Genomic DNA, 20,404 nt, shown 5'->3' with positions numbered 1-20,404 from the left:
ATTTATAAACATGTATCTCACATTTACCTCGTTTATTCATTTTTAACAATTATACCTAGATTACTTATGAAAACTGACATATTAAACAAAGCCTGTTGGTCAGGTGAGGTGGCTCACACCTCCCCATCCAGGGACTCTGCCCATTAAGCCTGTTTCAGCAAAATTCCTGTCAAGTCTGTTTAGCCAGAATCCGCCTGCACCTGATGTCTCCTCCAAGTAATTTCCCATCTTCTGATCCCGCTCCCCCCAACCCTACTCTTGACTATAAATCCCCACTTGTCCTTGGTGGAGTCCAAGTCGATCCCAATATCTCTCCTACCACAAAAACCCATTGCAGTGGCCCGTGTACATCTCATAGTACTCCCCCTTCTGAGTAAAATCGTGCCTACGATCTTTTTTTTTTTTAATTTTCAGAGACAAAGTCTCACTTTGTCACTCAGGCTAGAGTGCAGTGACCCAATCCTAGCTCACTGCAGCCTCAAACTCCAGGGCCCAAGCAATCTTCCTGCCCCAGCCTCCTGAGTGGCTGGGACTACAGGTACACACCACCAAATGCAGCTTTTTTTTTTTTTTTTAAATTATCTACTGAGGCAGGAGAATTGCTTGAACTGGGGAGGCAAGGTGCATTGAGCCAAGATCGCGCCACTGTACTCCAGCCTGGGCAACAGAGCAAGACTCCATCATAAATAAATAAAAAAATAAATAACCTATTGGATAGATTGGATATGAAAACATTAAATGCTCAAGTAAATAATTCAGTGAAATAGGTTGGATATTAAAACGGATATAATTGAAAAGGCAATTGCTGACCTGAGGAAATGAGTCTAAAGAATTAATAAAACTAATCGGTAATGGATACAGATGAAGTAAATGAAATAAAAGTTAATTAATAGGGAGGATAAAAGAATAAATGTCAAAACACATCTAATAGTAGCCTTATAAGAAGAGAATACAGTCATTAAACAGGAGAGTGTACTTAAATAAGTAATGAAAGAGAATTTCTCAGATTTAGAAAAATAACTTAAGATTTAAAGGTATTGTAAGTACACACACACACAGGATCAGTGAAATGTAAAATTGTGAAAGAAAGAAAAAGTATTTTTAAAATGATCAGAGAGAAATAGCAGGTTACTTACAGAGGAAAAATAATTAAACTGACATCGGGTCTCTCAAACACCACACTGGAGGCAAGGATACAATGGTGTAATAACTCCAAAGTGTTGAAAGAAAGGAATTTTTTTTTTGAGACAGAGTCTCACTTTGTCACTCAGGCTGGAGTGCAGTGGCATAATCCTGGCTCACTATAACCTCCGACTCTCGGGTTCAAACGATTCTACTGCCTCAGCCTCCCGAGTAGCTGGGGCTACCAGTGCACACCACCACATCGGGCTAATTTTTGTACTTTTGGAAGAGACAGAGTTTCACCGTGTTGGCCAGGCTGTTCTCGAACTCCTGACCTCAGGTTATCCCCCTGCCTTGGCCTTCCAAAGTGCTGAGATTACAGGCATGAGCCACCGCGCCTGACCTGTCTGATAGTTTTTCTATATAACTCTTTGTCCCTGGGAAGATGCGTAAGTCCAGACACTCCACATGAGTTTCAGGGTTTCTGGATTGATAGATCGTAGGATACGGAGCCTCTGGAGCTGAGCTGAGCCAATTCTTCTTTCCAGTCCCTAGCCTATGAGCCCCCAGAGACGCTTACAGGATTTCTGCCTTACAGAGTGGAGGGAGTCTATGGGTGGGTGATATTGGTTGTAATTGCCTAGCTCAGAGGGCAGAGGGAGAGGTAGGAAAGGAATGTTCAGTTACTGGCCAGCTTTGATGAGTCTGCACTTTTTTAAGGAGCTTTCCAAGCCCCCTATTCCTTAATGTTATCACGCCACTTTGGGCTAGCACTAGGCCAGCCCTGCCAAGTGTCTGCTCTATATGTTTACACAACAGGTAATGAGCCATCCAGAAAACAAGGAGAAAACAAGAATGCAACTTAGAAAGCTCCACCTGGGCTGATCCTCCGTCTGTGGCCTCTGACCTTTTCCCACTCTAAGCCGTCTCATCCCCCAGTGGGGCCAAACCATCAAGGGTTTTGTTACAGGAACTGTTCTGAACTCCAACCACTTCCCACCTCCTCTGTGGCATCTGCAAGATTTGGTTTGGGAAGGAAGCCAGCAGCTATTCCTGGTTCACCATCTTCTTCTTGAACCAGATATGCTTTTACATTTTAAAAGTAATTTGAAGTCATTACCAACAACAACTAAAAGATATATACTAACTTAACCACATGACAGGCGCTATTCTAAGTGCTTTACACGTACTTACCCATTTAATCATAGCAATCAAATGAGCTAGATAGTGTGGTTATCCCCAGTTTACTCTTGAGTAGCCTGAGACACAGAAAGGTTATATGACTTACACAAGGTCACATAGCTTAATAAGTTGAGAAGCCAGAAACTGCACCCAAGCTGTCTGGCTCCAGAGTTTGTACTCTAAAATACTAGCATTAACTGAGCATAGTGACTCACTCCTGTAATCCCACCACTTTGAGAGGTAGAGGTGGGAGGATTGCTTGAGGACAAGAGTTCAAGGTCAGCCTGGGCAACATAGCAAGACCCTATCTCTACCAAAAAAAATTAATTAGCCAGGGGTGGTGGTTCATACCTGAAGTCCCAGCTACATGGGAGGCTGAGGCAGGAGGATCACTTGAGCAGAGGAGGCTGGGGCTGCAGTGAGCCACGATTGTGCTAAGGAACTCTAGCCTGGGCATCAGAGCGAGGCCCTGTCTAAAATAAAACAAAATAAAATGCTCGTGTTTTTAACCATTCTACCATTCTATCATTCATTAGTATCTGCATCCATTCGTTGAACACCAAAAGAACTTCTCTTTTCTTTTCTGTCCCTCCTCCCATCTTCCATGTTTATAATACCTGCAAATTTAGTTCAAGACTATAATTTTTTTAATTTACAATCTAAACTTTACACTTTTCAATAAATTCTAGTATTTTTCTCCTCACCTTTGCTTATTGAAATCTTCTGCTTCCTCTTAAATTTACAACCTCTGCCTCCCGTGTTCAAGTGATTCTCCTGCCTCAGGTTCCCGAGTAGCTGAGACTACAGGCATGTGCTACCAGGCCTGGCTAATTTTTTGTATTTGTATTAGAGACGAGGTTTCATCATGGTAGCCAGGATGGTGTTGATCTCCTGACCTCGTGATCCGCCCTCCTCAGCCCCCTAAAGTGCTGGGATTACAGGCGTGAGCCACCGCGCCCAGCCTAAAATTTGCCTTTTTAAACAGTTGTTTATGGTGTCTTTTGACTTAGATGATACTTTAATTTTTACATCTTTAACTATGTCAGATTGTTTATATCCTTGGTGTAATGTCAGGAATTGCTTATGCCAATTCAAGATGTCTTACACTATAATATTTTCCTGAATTTTCATCTAGTTCTTTATGACTTCACGTTTTCACATTTATGTCTCCGAACTTTTAGAATTTATTATTTTATGTGGTTCGGCGTAAGGATTTCATCTTTATTTTTTCAAATGGATAGACACTTGTCAACAATCCTTTATTATACAACCCATCTTTTGCCCACTGTTTGTTTGGAAATGCATGCTGAAGTTGGTATATAAATTAGTCTGTTTCTTGACTTTCTATTTTGTTACACTAATCTGTTTCTAAGTATATTCATTTTTGATTGTTGCTGTAACAAATTGTCAATAGCTAAGACAATGCTGGGAGTGGTGTCTCACGCCTGTAATCCCAGCACTTTGGAAGGCGGAGATGGGCGGATCGCTTCAGGTCAGTTCGAGACCAGCCTGGCCAACATGACAAAACACCATCTCTACTAAAAATACAAAAATTAGCTGGGTGTGGTGGTGAGTGCCTGATATCCCAGCTACTCGAGGCGCTGAGGCAGGAGAATCACTTGAACATGGGAGGTGGAGGCTGTAGTGAGCCAAGATCACCCCACTGATCTCCAGCTTGGGCGACACAAGTGAGACTCCTTCTCAAAAAATATTTATATAGCTAAGACAATTTTTGAAAAAGAAGAATAAGATGGGAGGAATGGCTCTTTCATATTTCAATACTTCTTATATAGCTACAGGAATTAAGACTATGTAGTACTGGGAGAAGAGTAGACACATAGATCACTGGAACAAAATAGAGAACCTAGAAATAGCCCCACACTGATTTTTTACCAAGAGACAAAAAGAAGGAAGGATTGTCTGCTTAACAAATGGTGCTGGAGATGTTGTAGACATAGGCCAAAAAAAAAAAGACCTAATTTTCTTACCTTTATACAAAAAAGTAACTCAAGTGCATCACAGATTTAAATCTAAACTATAAAACTAAAAGAAAACTTTTACAAGAAAATATAGGAGAAACGTCTGAGATCTAGGGCACAGTGAATGGTTCAAAAAGCATAATCAATAAGGAAAAAAAATTAGATTTCATCCAATTTAAAACTTGTGCTCTGCAAGAAATCTTGTTAAAAGGATGAAAAAACAGGGTATGATCTGGGAGAGAATGTTTGCAAACCACATATCCAAGAAAGGACTCACATCCAGAATATGTAATGGATATGTATACTACTCTCAAAACTCAACGGTAGGCTGAGTTTGGTGGCTCACACTTGTAATCCTAGCACTTTGAAAGGTTGAGGTCGACGGAGGGCAGATCCCTTGAGGCCAGGAGTTCAAGACCAGCCTGGGCAACATGGCAAAAAACACATCTCTACTGAAATACAAAAATTAGACAGGCATGATGATGCGTGCCTGTAATCCCAGCTACTCGGGAGGCTGAGGCACGAGAATTGCTTGAACCTGGAAGGCGGAGGTTGGAGTGAGCCAAGATCATGCCACTGCACTCCAGCCTGGGTAACAGAGAGAGACTCTGCCTTAAAAAAAAATAATAATAATAATAACTCAAAGGTAAAAAAAAAACCCAAATAATCCAATTAGAAAATTATGAAAAGATATGAGCATACATTTCACTGAAGAGGAAATAAGCAAATAAGCACATGAAAAGATGTTCAACACTCATTTGCTTCACTAGATGCAGAATAACACCACAGTGAGGCATCACTACACACTTATTACAATAGCTAAAATAAAAGACATAGTGACAACACCAAATGGTGATGAGGATGCAGAGAAACTGGACACCTCATTAAGTGCTGCTGGGAAGGTAAAATCTTACAGCCACTCTGGAAAGCAGTTTGGTAGTTTCTTATAAAACTAAACATGCGATGACCATACAATTCAACAATTACACTTCAGAGAAATTAAAATGTATGTCCATACAGAAACTTGTACATAATTGTTCATAGCAGCTTTACTTGTAATAGCCAGTAGCTGGAAATAATCAATATGTCCTACAATAAGTGAATGGTCAAACTGTGGGACATCCATCCTATGGAATACTACTCAGTAATAAAAATGAACTACTGGCCTGGCACAGTGTCTCACCCTGTTATCACAGCACTTTGGGAGGCTGAGGCGGGTGGATCATGACGTCAGGAGTTCAAGACCAGCCTTGCCAATATGTTGAAACCCCATCTCTGCTAGTAATACAAAAATTACCCAGGCGTGGTGGCACGCACCTGTAGTCACAGCTACTTGGGAGGCTGAAGCTAGAAAACTGCTTGAACCTGGGTGGCAGAGGTTGCAGTGAGCCGAGACACTGCACTCCAGCCTGGGCGACAGAGTGAGACTCCGTCTCAACAACAACAACAACAACAACAACAACAACAACAACAACAACAGCAATGAACTATTGATACACAAATATCAATATCTTGGAGGAATCTCCATGGAATTATGCTGAGTGAAATAAGTCCCTAAAACGTTATATACTATAAGATTTCATTTGTACAGCATTGTAGAAAAGACAAAATTATAGAAATGAAAAACAGATTAGTGGTTGCCAGGGGTTAGGGATGGTGGATGGGATGAGAGTGAGTATTACTAAAAATGAGTAGCACAAGGGATAGCATTGTGATGATGGAAATGTTCTGTACCTATTTTTTTTTTTTTTCTGAGAGGGATTCTCACTCTGTCACCTAGGCTGTAGTGCAGTGGCATGATCTTGGCTCACTGCAACCTCTGCCTCCCGGGTTCAAGAGATTCTCCTGTCTCAGCCACCCATGTAGCTGGGAATACAGGCGTGTGCCACCATGCCCGGCTAATTTTTGTATCTTTAGTAGAGACGGGGTTCTCCATGTTGGCCAGGCTGGTCTTGAACTCCTGATCTCAAGTAATCTGCCCACCTCGCCCTCCCAAAGTGCTGGGATTACAAGCGTGAACCACTGCACCCAGGCATGTTCTGTATCTTTTTTTTTCTTCTGAAATACAAGCTTTATTTTAAATTTAAAGAAATATTAAACATTTTTAAACAAATTATAATCAAGCACTCAAAACAATTTAGGAATGTTAAACACTAATTCTTAATTGAAAATAATGACATCCATAGAATACATCCTGGTGTTGGCCAACATGAAGTTTACTTAATATTAGTATTTTATACATGCTTAACCATTCATCCTTCCTAAAATTTAATGATAACAATGATTCGACTTTATAAGGTGAAGTCTTTTATGTAATTCCCTAGAGACAACTTTTTCAAATACAAAGCATTTATACCAGCAAGGAAATTATAAAAACATATATAAAGTATACTGAAGGATATAATTTAAACGCTGTCTGTATATATAGATACGTTTAACATTAGAAAGTACACAACACATCAAAACACTTTCACAGAACATAGATGCCATTGCATGCTCTTACTTACGTTACAAAGCAAACAGCAGCTTCATAAACGTTGTTCTACTATGTATTAACTGAAAAAAATAGATACTCCACAAAAAGGTTTTGAAGACACACGGAGTGGAATGTGCCTGCATTAAAAGCAGAGCTTTTACAAGACCACCTGTCTCCAGCCGGCTCCTGGGGACCACTGAAAACAGCCGCTACCCTCAGAACGACAAGATGGCCTTGTTAATGATTTCACTGGACTCGAATCTCATCCCCCTTCACCACCAGCGGAGGCGAAACCTGATGATGTCGCCATGGGTTGGCTTGGCCAGAAGTGGATAATCTTGAAGTCGTAGACACACCTTCCAAGCATCACAATCTTTGGTTTCTTTAATAACAATAGAAATTAATAATTATTTTCCTCCCAGGCACAGTGGCTCACGTCTGTAATCCCAACATTTTGGGAGGCCGAGGTGGGTGCATCACCTGAGGTCAGGAGTTCAAGACCAGCGTGGCCAACATGGTGAAACCCAGTCTCTACTAAAAATATGAAAATTAGCTGGGCATAGTGGCACGTGTCTGTAATCCCAGCTACTCAGGAGGCTGAGGCAGGAGAATAGCTAGAACCCAGCAGGCAGAGGTTGCAGTGAGCCAAGATCACACCATTGCATCCTGGGCAACCAGAGTGAACCTCTGACTCTAAATACACGCATACATACATACATACATACATACATACATACATACACACACACAATAATTGTTTTCCTCTTACGGCAGTTACAGCATCAGAAGGTAGCTTCATGGGTTCATTTCTCAAGAGAATACCCATTTTTTTCTGTATTTGCAGCAAGATTTTCTTCTAAAACCTCAAGGGCTGCGATGGCCACTCGGCAGCCTAGTGGATTGCCACCGTATGTGGACCCATGTTCCCCTGGCTTAATGCTCAGCATTATGTCATCGTCCCACAGCACTGCAGACACAGAGTATCAGCCCCCAGAAAAGGCCTTTCCAAGGAGGACTATATCAGGTCTGACATTTTCATGATCAATAACTAGCCATCTACCAGTTCTGGCCAATCCTATGTGTATTTCATCAGCAATGAACAGAACCAAGCTGGGAGCACGAGATGGGATGAGGGTAAGTTAATATACCACAAAGCTTACTGTTTTTACGGAGATTCAGCTGGTTTCTTTCTTTCTTTCTTTCCTTCCTTCCTTCCTTCTTTTTCTTTCTTTCTTTTCTTTCTTCTTTCTTTCATGTATGGATGTATTTATTTATTTGACAGTCTTGCTCTGTCGCCCAAGCTGGAGTGCAGTGGTGTGATCTCAGCTCAATGCAACCTCGGCTTCCCAGGTTCAAATCATTGAGTGAGCCCAGAAGGTCAAGACCAGCCTGGGAAAAATAGCAAAAGGCAGGGTGGTGCATGCCTGTAGTCCCAAGGCCGAAGCGGGAGCATCGCTTGAGCCCAGGAGGTAGGGACCAGCCAGGACAACATAGCAAAACTGTCTCTACTAGAGAAATTAAAAATATTAGTGGTGGTGGGGTGGTGTGAGCCTGTAGTCACCAGGCTGAGGCGGGAGGATTGCTTGAGCCCGGGAGGTCGAGGCCAGCCTGGCCAACATAGCGAAACCCCATTTCTACTAACAACAAGAACAACAAAAAAACTGCGTGGGTGGGATGGCTCACCCCTGTAGTTCCGAGGCCAAGGTGGGAGGACTGCTTGAGCCCAGGAGGTCAATACCAGCCTGGTCAACAAAGCGAAAGCCTGTCTTTCCTATAAATAAATAAATAAAATTAAAATGAGCAGGGAGAATGGCACACTCCTGTATTCCTGAGGCCGAGGTGAAAGCATCATTTGAGCCCAGGAGATTGAGGCCAGCCTGGGCAACATAGCGAAACCCGGTTTCTACTAAAGAAAGAAACAAACAAAGAAGCAAAAAAAAAAAAAAAAAAAAAAAAAAAATAGGGTGGGCAGGGTGGTGCATGCTTGTAGTCCCCAGGCCAAGGCGGGAGGATCCCTTGAGCCCAGGCCAACATAGCGAAACCTGGTTTCCACTAAAAAATAAATAAATAAATAAAGCGTGGGCCGGGTGGTGCATGGCTGTAGTCCCGAGGCTGTGGTGGAAGGATCCCTTGAGCCCAGGAGGTTGAGGCCAGTCTGGTCAACATAGCGAAACATGGTTTCTACTTAAAAAAAAAAAAAAAAAAGCCTGGGCAAGGTGGTGCATGCCTGTAGTCCCGAGGCTGAGGCGGGAGGATCGCTTGAGCCCAGGACGTCGAGACCAGCCTGACCAACATAGCGAAACTGTCTCTTTTAAAAAATCAAAAAACAAAAAATATTAGTGGGGGTGGGGTGGTTCCCGCCTGTAGTCGCGAGACCGAGGCGGGAAGATTGGCCAAGGCGGATGTAACCAATACCACAATCACATCCCGTAAGTAAATACATTTTCGTCTCTCCAGGGCTACAGGTAAGGATGGTAATTGAGCACACCACACTTAGATTCCCTTTCAAAAATGTAATCAGCGGTTGGAGGGCCTTGGACTGTTTTTTCAGTGGCAACAGATATAGAAGCCACTGAAGAATGAAAGCCACGACTAAGTACAGCAAAGCTCTGCAAATGTGCTAGTCTGGAAAACATTGTGTCTTTCAAGTAGAAAAATCACAGATCCGACTATTTTTTTCTTCTCGCTCTTCAGACTAGAATCCAGATTTTTAACCCGAGATCCAGGCATGGTCTTCAGAGATTTCAAAATCTGACGGCGCCTGAGGACCACCCACTTTGTCCCAGTGGCAACAAAGTGTGGCTGGAGGAGGAGACAATATTGTGCAATGTCACTGCGCAAGGATGATAGACCAATCAGGGCAGTCGGTGAACTCCAACTGGCCAATCAGAAGTCAGAACAGTAGGCGGGATAAGCAAAGCCGATGTGGCGTCTATCAGTCCAGCCTCCAGGGACAGAACTTTCTAACTGGGGGTGGAGACTCTGATTTTCCCGCCTAAAGCATCCCCCGGGATTGGCTACTTTAAGTTCAGAGTATGCATGCTCTGACTTTCTCTCTCTTTCGATTCTTCCATACTCAGAGTACGCATGGTCTGATTTTCTCTTTCGATTCTTCCAAAATCAGAGTAAGCATGTGCTGATTTTCTTTTTCCATTCTTCCTACCCCTCCCCTCCTCCGCGGTGCATTTGTTATCTAGTTTTAATAAGGAGTGTATGTGAGGCAGGTCGCCATCTCAAATCCTTCCTGTCAGTTTCTAACTTTTTCAGGTATGGGATTTTTCCTGGGAACTCTAGTAACTTAACAAATTTGGGCCGGGTACGGTGGCTCACGCTTGTAACTCCAGTTTTGGAGGCCACAGCTGGTGGATCACTTGAACCCACGAGGCGGAGGTTGCAGTGAGCCATGATCACACCACTGCATCCCAGCCTGGGCAACAGAGAGAGACCATGACTCAAAACAAACAAACAAACAAACAAACAAACTCACTCAAATCTTTCCTCCTGGGATCAAGTGATCCTCTCACGTAGGCCTTGGGACTACAGGCGCACACCACTCCGCTTCTGTTAATGTGTGTGTGTGTGTGTGTTTTGTTGTTGTTGTTTTAGTAGAGATGGTTTCGGTATGTTGGCCAGGCTGGTCTCAAGCTCATGGACTCAAGCGACCCACCCTCCTTGTCCTCCCAAAGTGCTGGGATTACAGGCGTGAGCCACTACACCTGGCTGATTGCTGCATCTTGAAATGCTCCACATTCTCTCTAAGTGATGGCGGGCTCTTGTAGTCTCAGAAATTCTAGCTCTCTTCTTCTAATAATTTACAAATCACCCAGTAATAGCTTCTAAATCCGTTCATATTAGCCATGCTCATTTCTCTTCAACAGAACAGAACCCCCCATCCCTCTGCCTGATCAGATCCATCACCAGAGAGACCATGTTATCTCTGGGACTCACTTCCCTTCCTTTTTTTATTGAGTGTGGGTGTCAGCATGCCCCCACTGAATAAAATTACACAGTCACATCTCTGCCTTCCCAAAAAGGGTCTGTACATCTTTCAGGGTAAGCCTGGCCCCAGGGAAACTACTAACAACATTAGCCAACCCCCTCCCAAAGACTCAAGGCTGCTTTGCCCACAGGAAGCCTGTCATCCCAAATCAATACTTCTCCCAGAGACCCCTGGTTCCCTGTTTTCATCTGATTTCTCCCCATATCCTTACTCAGGGACAGATAAGCCCCGGATGGAGAAATGAAGCACCTGATTCCAGGTGACTGAGGGTGGCCGGCTTTCACAGATTTCTTCCTCCACAAGACTAAAGCTGCTGTGGCTGGAAAGACTCGGTCTGTTTCTCTTGCAGGTCAGACTGCTCCCGGTGCCATGAACGGAGACGACGCCTTTGCAAGGAGACCTAAGGCTGGTGCTCAAATACCAGAGAAGATACAAAAGGTGAGGTGACCTGGAGGGGGCAAAGTAGTGGCCCAGGGGACAGTGTGGGGTGACCAAGTTTCTGAGGAGGGGAGGACAGAGATACTGGAGACAAGGAGCAGGGTCTTGGGGGAGATCTGGACCCTTGAGAGCCTCCCATCCTCGCTCTGTCATCAACTAGCATCCTTGGAGACAAGTCTGTGACCGTGCACTACATTTGGTGAATCTCAGTCCATTCTGGAAAGTGGGAAGAGAGCCAGTCAGCAGCATTAAAGCCCTACTGTGTGGCAGGGGTGAAGCTAGGAAAGGTCCCTCATGTTCTGTCAGTTAGCCATGGCATCAACCAGGACGGATTATCATCCCCACTTCCCAGATCCAGCACACAGGAAGCGGCTCCAGCTGAATGGCAGACATGTCTAGCTGAGTCATTGACAAAATTCCTTTTTTATCTTTTCCTAGGCCTTCGATGATATTGCCAAATACTTCTCTAAGAAAGAGTGGGAAAAGATGAAATCCTCGGAGAAAATCAGCTATGTGTATATGAAGAGAAAGTATGAGGCCATGACTAAACTAGGTAACAGAAAGTTCTAGGTACAGACAAGTCTGGGGACACATGAGCATCCCTTTTCCTGCTTTGGCTACTTCTTAGGCTGCAGAAAGTACCCCACATTTTCCTTTTGTGCAGGGAAAAATCGCAAGGTAGCTTCTGGGTGTTCTGCTCTTCTGTATCCTGTCAGGGCTGAGGGCAGGGACTGGCCACAGTGGAGCTCATACCTGGATCCTGCACGTTTCTCTCCCTTAGGCTTCTGTTCTGATGAGTCCAAGTGTCTCTGTGGCATCCCGGCACCTCCACACCGTCCCTACCTTCCTTCTCTCGGCTTGTATCTCTCTTTCTTTTTTTTTTCTTTTTTTTTGAGTCAGAGTCTCAGTCTGTCACCTAGGCTAGAGTGCAGTAGTGCAATCATAGCTCACTGCAGCCTTGAACTCCTGGCCTCAAGCGATACTCCAGCCTCAGCCTCCCAAAGCACTGGTACTACAGATATGAGCCACCGTGGCAGGTCAAAGCTTGTCTCTTAGGAATAAACATTTTGCTTCTTTCTAGGTTTCAAGGCTACCCTCCCACCTTTCATGCGTAATACAGGGGCCACAGACCTCCAGGGGAATGATTTTGATAATGACCGTAACCACAGGAATCAGGGTGAGTAGATGGGAAGGGGCTGGAAAGGGTCTCATCAAGCCCAATTGCTTTTCAGCTCAGCTACCTGGGAAAGATCCTCAGGCATTTGTTCCCTCATACACATCAGGGCTGAGTGAAAAAAAATTGCATGCAGAAAGTTAACTACAGAGGCCATTCATGTAACATTTTAAAACTTGAAAAACAAGTATATATATTTTTATAGATAATAAATAAATGGTAAATGTATACAAACATGAATGTGAATAAAAAGCCATCAAATTAAGGTGACTGGCTGTAAGTGGAGGAGGGAGGGAGGGCAGGGATTCCTGAGTGCTGCACACACAGCTTCAGCTGTGACTTGTCGATAGTGTGTTTTGTTTGTTTTTGTTTTTGAGATGGAGTTTCACTCTTCTCGGCCAGGGTGGAGTGCAATAAGGCAATCTCAGCTCACTCCAACTTTCACCTCCTGGGTTCAAGTGATTCTCCTGCCTCAGCCTCCGGAGTAGCTGGGGTTACAGTTGCCCGCCCCCACACCCAGCTCATTTTTTATTTTTGGTAGAGACGGGGTTTTACCATGTTGGCCAGGCTGGTCTCAAACTTCCTGATCTCAGGTGATCCACCCACCTCAGCCTCCCAAAGTGCTGGGATTACAAGTGTGAGCTACCACGCCCGGCCTGTTTGTAGTTTTTCTAATATTCTGAATAAATAAATCAAACCTAACATAGCTGTGGGGTAATGTTGAGATCCGACTGGACTCAATATTATTCCCCATACTTTTCTGTGTGTTTGAAATATTTCTTTTTTAAACGACATGTTGTTCTTCCTAAGCACTGTTAATGAATCAAAGGACTGTTAAAATAATGTTACAAGAGAAAAAAAAAGAAAGAAAATGTTACTAGTGTAGATCCGCCAAAAACTTCCAGAGTTTGTTTCATTAACAGCATGTAGGTATTGGAAAGGTATCTTAGGAGTGAGGTTGATGAACACATTACGTAATAAATATCGTTGTTTCTCTGTATTTTATCAAAACCAAATAGTCTTCTCATTCCCAAAGAACCCTGATTCTCTGTGATGAGCTCGGGAGTGAGTTTGAAAGAGTGATCCCTCATCCAACACACAGAGAGCTTTCCCACTTGTCAGAGAGCAGAGATAACATAGGGTGAAAAAAAGACAGGTTCTTGGGTAGAGATCTTTGTACATTTCAGTAATATAAAGGGGGCATATGTGTTTCCCTGCTCTTCTGCTCTGACAACACAATTATAAGACAAGGTCAGAATGTCCAAACTATCTCCAATAGACCTATTACTCCCCAACTAAAAAGGCCAGATTCTACAATCTCCCACGATCACTACAAGAGATCTGAAAATCCAGGGCTTGAGTGTCTGCCAAGATTTTGACATTAAAGAAGTGTCTTTATACTGAAAATATTTCAGAGCCACTGGACTAAATCATCCATGGTTCATCACACATTTAACAGCTTAATTCACATACCATAAGATTCACCCATTTGAAGTGTACAATGATTTTCAGTTGTTGCACATCTTGAGTGGATACAGTTCAGATTCTTAACCAATCAATTTAATTATTTGGAAAAAAGTAAAAGATAAGTAAAGTAATAAGATGAGACTGTGATGGGGTTTAGTCCACATTTGATAAACTGTGAGATGGAAAATTCTGAATGGATGCCACAGATAAATGAATCAACCATTACTAAACATAATTCAGAAGCAAATCTGAAATAACTCCTCAACAATGAGTGGACTCAGAAGCCTCTGCTGCAGAATACCCTGATGCTACAGAAGTCTCTATAGAGTTTGGAAATCTTTACCAACAAGGAAAAATTCTGATGTATTCTCTTGCAGTTGAACGTCCTCAGATGACTTTCGGCAGGCTCCAGGGAATCTTCCCGAAGGTGAGTATCTCTCAAATCTAAAGGACCAGAGAACCTTTGTCCCTCCACAGATGGGAACACTGGTAAGAGTGGGAGAATATAAAAAATGCCCTCACTGCCTCCTTCTCCCCATATCTATCACAACACCTGATGTAGCACCAACAGCTTGATAACACTAACAGTTGTGATCCTCAATACATCTTTTGTTTTCATAGTGATGCCAGATACTATTTTAAGCAGTTCACATGGATGAATTTATTTAATCCTTAAGAAGACCTCTATGATGTTGTTTCTATTATTATCTCCAAATAATAACGAGTCACACACTTCTGTTGTCATCCACATAAAAGCCATGTGACTTGGCACAAATCTTCTGAGTTCTCTGAGCTCCAGATTCCTGGTCCATGAAATGGAAGTAAAGAATCATAGTTCATGTTTTAGATCATAGTTATCAGCAACATAATAATAAAATGAGGCTATCATTGTACAGAGATGTTAAAGAATTTTCCTGGGGCACAGTGGCAGTGGTAGTCTGATCCAGAGCTCCAAGCCATTTAAAGCTCATTCACGTTTGCATTTGTTTATGAAGTTCAGATGTTGCTCACTAGGGCTTTACCCCATAGGGCCTGCTGGTGCTTCCATTGAGACACCCACTCTCGCAACAGGAAGGACCAGCTGGCCTCTCCTGTTACCGGGGCCACTCCCATGGCTTAGGAATAGGTTTGACTGTTGGCCCCTCCCTACTGTGAGCTCCTTGAGGACCTTGTCTGCACCTGGGGCGTCCCGGAAGCCCCCATCCCAGCCCAGGGGTTCCCTCGAAGGCCCCTGAATGAGTGATCCCACAACTGCAGATCCAACTCTGGTTTAGAGGATAAAGGGATCTGGGAGTTGGGTTGCCAGTGTGGAGACCGAATTCAAAGACGGATCATGAAAGGTATTAATTGTTATTATTACTACCTTTAAACAGTGTCTACAAGCTCAGAGAGGACTTTCCCGTAGACTATTTTACATGTATTGTTCACTATTTCATAAGCGAGGAAGCTGAATAAAAAGTAGATTAAGAGCAGGGCGCGGTGGCTCGCGACTGTAATCTCAGCACTTTGGGAGGCTGAGGTGGATGGATCACTAGGTCAAGAGATCAAGACCATCCTGCCCAACATGGTGAAACCTCGTCTCTACTAAAAATACAAAACTTAGCGGGGTGTGGTAGCACCTGCCTGTAGTCCCAGCTACTCTGGAGGCTGAGGAAGGAGAATCACTTGAACGCAGGAGTTGGATGTTGCAGTCAGCCAAGATGGCGCCAGTGCACTCCAGCCTGGCAAGAGAGCAAGACTGTGTCTCAAAAAAAAAAAAAAAAAAAAAAAAAAGTAGCTTAAGATTGTTGGTCAGTGACACATCCCAATGCAACCAGAATTGGTATGGGTACCACCTCACTGAATTCCACATTCAATTGGTGCCTCGGTAGGGTGGTATGCCAGATCTGGTACTGCTTTCTTTGCTGCCTAGATTAATTTCAGCAAACCATTTCTTTACCTCTCCCGTCCCTGTATTCATCTCCCCACAACATCTTTCCCAGCAGTGTTTTGTCCCCTCTCTATGTTTTTACATTTACTCTCCCAGCAGCTAAGAGCTTATATGAGATCCCTTGTATTTTACAGAAGCTCTTCCTTTTGTAGACCTGTGAATTCTTAGAATGCTATTTTTCTCCAAATCTTCTGTGTACTACACTCTCAACTACATGGAGATTTCTGCTGTTTCCACGAATGTCAGTCTTAAAAGAGTGTGAAGATAAGCATTCTAGCCCTGGAAACTGCATTCATTTAGGCCATTCCTTTTGCTTCTAATCTCCCAGGTTTGTCTCATTTAGGCAAGTGTAACTCTCCCCGCGTTGTTGAGAACATTCATTAAGGTAATGCATGTGAAGACCCTTTGTAAGCTCTAAAGCACTGTAGAAATGTCACCGATACTGTTTATCTGTGACCTTCACATTATAAAGATCATGCCCAAGAAGCCAGCAGAGGTAGGAAATGATTCGAAGTAAGTGCCAGAAGCATCTGGCTCACAGAACGATGGGAAACAGCTGTGCCCCCCGGGAAAACGAACTACCTCTGAGAAGATTAACAAGGCATCTGGTAAGAGGAAACAATTTGGGAACAACCCCTCTGACTTCCCTGGCTATGTTCAGGTGTGTGGACTGGGTGTGTGGCATGGATCCCAGACAAGCCTGGGTGCAGACTGGGCTGAGGAGCTCACCCAGCTCCAGATGAGATGTTTGACTGGACTTCCAGAGATACAGACTGGAGTTGTCATCCATATAAAAAACCACGTGACTTGGGGCAAGTCTTCCAAATTTTCTCAGTTCCAGATTCCTAGTCCATAAGATGGAAATAAAGAATCATAGTTCATAAATTGTTTGGAAGTATTATATTTAATCTAGAAGGCCTGATGATATGAAAGGTGCTCAAGCGATTCTATCTTTGATAACCTGGGATCATATCTTACTCAGCTCAATGCCTGATACCCAGTACAGGTGTACTTCAGAGATATTGCAGATTCAGTCCCAGACCACTGCAATAATGTGAGTCACACACATTGTTTTTTTGGTTTGGCAGTGCATAAAAACATTATGCTTACACTATACTGCAGTCTACTAGGAGTGCAGTAGCGTTATGTCTAAAAATGTACATACCTTTATTTTAAAATAATTCATTGTTAAAAATGCTAATAATCTTCTGAGTCTTCAGTGACTCACTCTTTTTGCTGGTGGAGGGTCTTGCCTGGGTGTTGATGGCTGTTGGCTGATCAAGGTGGTGGTTGCTGAAGGGTGGAGTGGCTGTGGCAGTTTCTTAAAAGAACACAACAGTGAAATTTGCCACATCGATTAGCTCTCCATTTCATGAAGGATTTCTCTGTAGTGTGTGATGCTATTGGATAGCATTTTACCCACAGTAGAATTCTTTCAAAGTTGGAGTCAATCCTCTCTAGCTATGAAAGTCCTAGAAGGCATCTCCTTCCAATAGAAGGCTATTTTATCTACATTGAAAATCTGTTGTTTGGTGTAGCCATCTTCATCAGTGACCTTAGCTAGATCTTCTGGATAACTTCCTGCAGCTTCTCCATCAGGATTTCCTGCTTCGCCTTGCACTTTTAAGTTATGGAGATGGCTTCTTTCCTTAAACCTCATGAACCAACCTCTGCTAGCTTCACACGTTTCTCCTGCAGCTTCTTCACTTCTCTCAGCTTTCATGGACTGGAAGAGAGTTCGGGTCTCCCTGTGAATTAGACTTTGGCTTAAGGGAATGTTGTGGCTGGTTTCGTCAAATATCCTGACCACTCAAACTTTCTCTATTTGAGCAGTAAGGCAGTTTTGCTTTCTTATCGTGTGTTCACTGGAGTATTAGTGTTATTATTTCCTTCAAGAACTTTTCCTTTGCATTCACAGCTTGGCTGTTTGGCGCAATAGGCCTAGCTTTCAGCCTGTCTTGGCTTTCAGCATGCTTCCTCACTAAGCTTAGCCATTTCTAGCTTGTGATTTAGAGTGAGAGGCATGCGACTCTTCCTTTCATTTGAACCCTTAACGGCCATTGTAAGGTTGTTAATAATCCTCATTTCAGTGTTGCTGTGTCTCAGGAAATAGGGAGGCCCAAGAAAAGGAAGAGAGACGCGGAACAGCTCATCGGTGGAGCAGTCAGAACACACACAACATTGGTCGATTCAGTTTGTCATATTCTATGGGTGCAGTTCCTGGTACCCACCCCCCAAACAATTACACAGAACAGGGTGATTATAGTCAATAATAACTTAATTGTACATTTTAAAAAAACTAGAAGAGTGTAATTGGATTGTTTGTAACACAAGGATAAATGGTTGAGGGGATGGATACCCTATTTTCCATTATGTGATTATTACGCATGGCATGCGTGTATCAAAACATCTCATGTACCCCATAAGCATATACACCTACTGTGTACGCACAAAAATAAAAAACACGGACGGGCACTGTGGCTCACGCCTGTAATCCCAGCACTTTGGGAGGCTGAGGCAGGCCGATCGTGAAGTTGGGAGATCAAGACCATCCTGGCTAATACAGTGAAACCCTGTCTCTACTAAAAATAGAAAATATTAGCCAGGCGTGGTGACATGCTCCTGTAGTCCCAGCTACTTGGGAGGCTGAGGCAGGAGAATTGCTTGAACTGGAGAAGCAGAGGTTGCAGTGAGCTGAGATTGCTCCACTGCACTCCAGTCTGGGTGACAGAGCGAGACTTCGTCTCAAATAAAATAAAATAAAATAAAAATTAAAAATTAAAAATTTAAAATTATTTTAAAAGACTGAAAAACAACAAAAACAATTGCAGTAATAATATCAAAGCTCACTGATCACAGATCACCATAACAGATATAATAATAATGGAAAAGTGTAAAATTGATGAGAGTTTCCAAAAAAAAAATTGCAGCATCTGTGAAGCACTATGAAAATGTTGTGCGATTAGAAAAAAGTATGCCTCCGTGCCCTCAATAAAAACACGTGCTGAATGAAAGGAGGTATGCGTGAATGTTCCCATAAGTGAAGAGGTTGGGAATCTAAACCCCACAACAGAAGGAGCCAGAAGCTAAAACTTTAATCGGCATTTGGCCTGTATTGGTGTGGGCCTAAGGTCTCAGCCTCTCTAAGCCAGAGAATGTGAAAAACTGGATAAAGAAGGCCCATGGGCACTTGGGAGGGGGGAGGCATCTCCTTTTTTTGAGAAAACAGAGCCTAACACTCTCCACCCTCATTTTCCAACTATTCTCCATCATAGGACCCAAAAGGGGGAAACATGCCTGGACCCACAGACTGAGTGAGAGAAAGCAGCTGGTGATTTATGAAGAGATCAGCGACCCTGAGGAAGACAACGAGTAACTCCGTAAGTGAACCTCCTGCTCATCCCCCCACATCCCTGCAGATGTGCTATTCTGTTATGATACTGGTATCCTATCTTGTCACTTATTCCCCAAATCATTCCTTTCTCATAATTTTCTAGTGTACAGCGTTGAGGCTGAATGATGAGATTTCCCATGTTGTTTTTTGTTGTTGTTGTTGTTGACAGATTCTCCCTTTGTGGCCCAGGCTGCAGTGCAGCAGCATGATCTCCGCGTACTGCAAGCTCCGCCTCACGGGTTCACGCCATTCTCCTGCCTCAGCCTCTCCAGTAGCTGGGACTACAAGGGCCCGCCACCACTCCCGGGTAATTTTTTTTGTATTTTTGGTAGAGACGGGGTTTCACCGTGTTAGCCAGGATGGTCTCGGTCTCCTGACCTTGTGATCCACCCGCCTCGGCCTCCCAAAGTGCTGGGATTACAGGCGTGAGCCACTGCGCCTGGTCTTCGCAAGCTCTTTTTACTCCCTACCCTGTATATCCAAGGATGCTCCCTACCCAGGATGCTGTGTGTTCCCAAACTCCAGGTCAGCCCTGTATGTGGGCCACACCTTCCTCTAGCCTAGGAATGGATAACCCAGGCGAAGAAGTCACTGTGGCATGAGCAGATGGTTCACTTCGAGGAACCATGGAAGGTGTGTGCAGGTCCTGAGAGGGCAGAATCGGAGTGTGCAGGGTCTGCAGGTCAGGAGGAGTTGAGATTGAGTTGTCACGTGGTGGGAACTCACTGCCACTTACTTTCCTTCTCTCTTCTTGCCTCAGCCTCGGGGATACGACACATGCCCATGATGAGAAGCAGAATGTGGTGACCTTTCACGAACGTGGGCATGGCTGTGGACCCCTCGTCATCAGGTGCATAGCAAGTGAAAGCAAGTGTTCACAACAGTGAAAAGTTAAGCGTCATTTTTTAGTGTGCCAAGAGTTCGATGTTAGTGTTTCTGTTGTATTTTGTTACAGTGTGCCATTCTGTTAGATATTAATGTTTTCATTGATGAGCAAGACATGCTTAATGTGTATTTCGGTTTGTGTATCCATGCACCTACCTCAGAAAACAAGTATAGTCAGGTATTCTCTCCATAGAACAGCACTACCCTCCTCTCTCCCCAGATGTGACTACTGAGGGCAGTTCTGAGTGTTTAATTTCCGATTTTCTCCTCTGCATTTACACACACACACACACACACACAGACACACACACACACCAAGTACCAGTATAAGCATCTCCCATCTGCTTTTCCCCATTG

The 20,404-nt window shown here is 43.6% G+C and overlaps 1 protein-coding gene and 1 pseudogene across 1 annotated transcript; one reads left to right on the top strand and one right to left on the bottom strand.

Annotated features, from left to right (window-relative positions):
* Positions 1-6,974: 6,974 nt before the first annotated feature.
* On the bottom strand, positions 6,975-9,848 carry LOC103785061 (ornithine aminotransferase, mitochondrial-like; annotated as a pseudogene).
* Positions 9,849-11,128: 1,280 nt separating this feature from the next.
* Positions 11,129-19,230, top strand: LOC100968329 (putative protein SSX9). Its single transcript, XM_008964562.2, is given in 7 exon segments — positions 11,129-11,197; positions 11,636-11,750; positions 12,279-12,374; positions 14,216-14,265; positions 16,241-16,376; positions 17,875-17,952; positions 19,044-19,230. Coding segments are annotated over 7 exon segments (645 nt in total). The 3' UTR covers positions 19,145-19,230.
* The last annotated feature ends 1,174 nt before the right edge of the window (positions 19,231-20,404 follow it).

The sequence above is a fragment of the Pan paniscus genome, chromosome X, assembly GCF_029289425.2.
Source record: "Pan paniscus chromosome X, NHGRI_mPanPan1-v2.0_pri, whole genome shotgun sequence".
NCBI classification, from domain to species: Eukaryota; Metazoa; Chordata; class Mammalia; order Primates; family Hominidae; genus Pan; species Pan paniscus.
The sequence above is the reverse complement of the archived record's forward strand: the minus strand, read 5'-3'. Positions and strand labels throughout refer to the sequence as shown.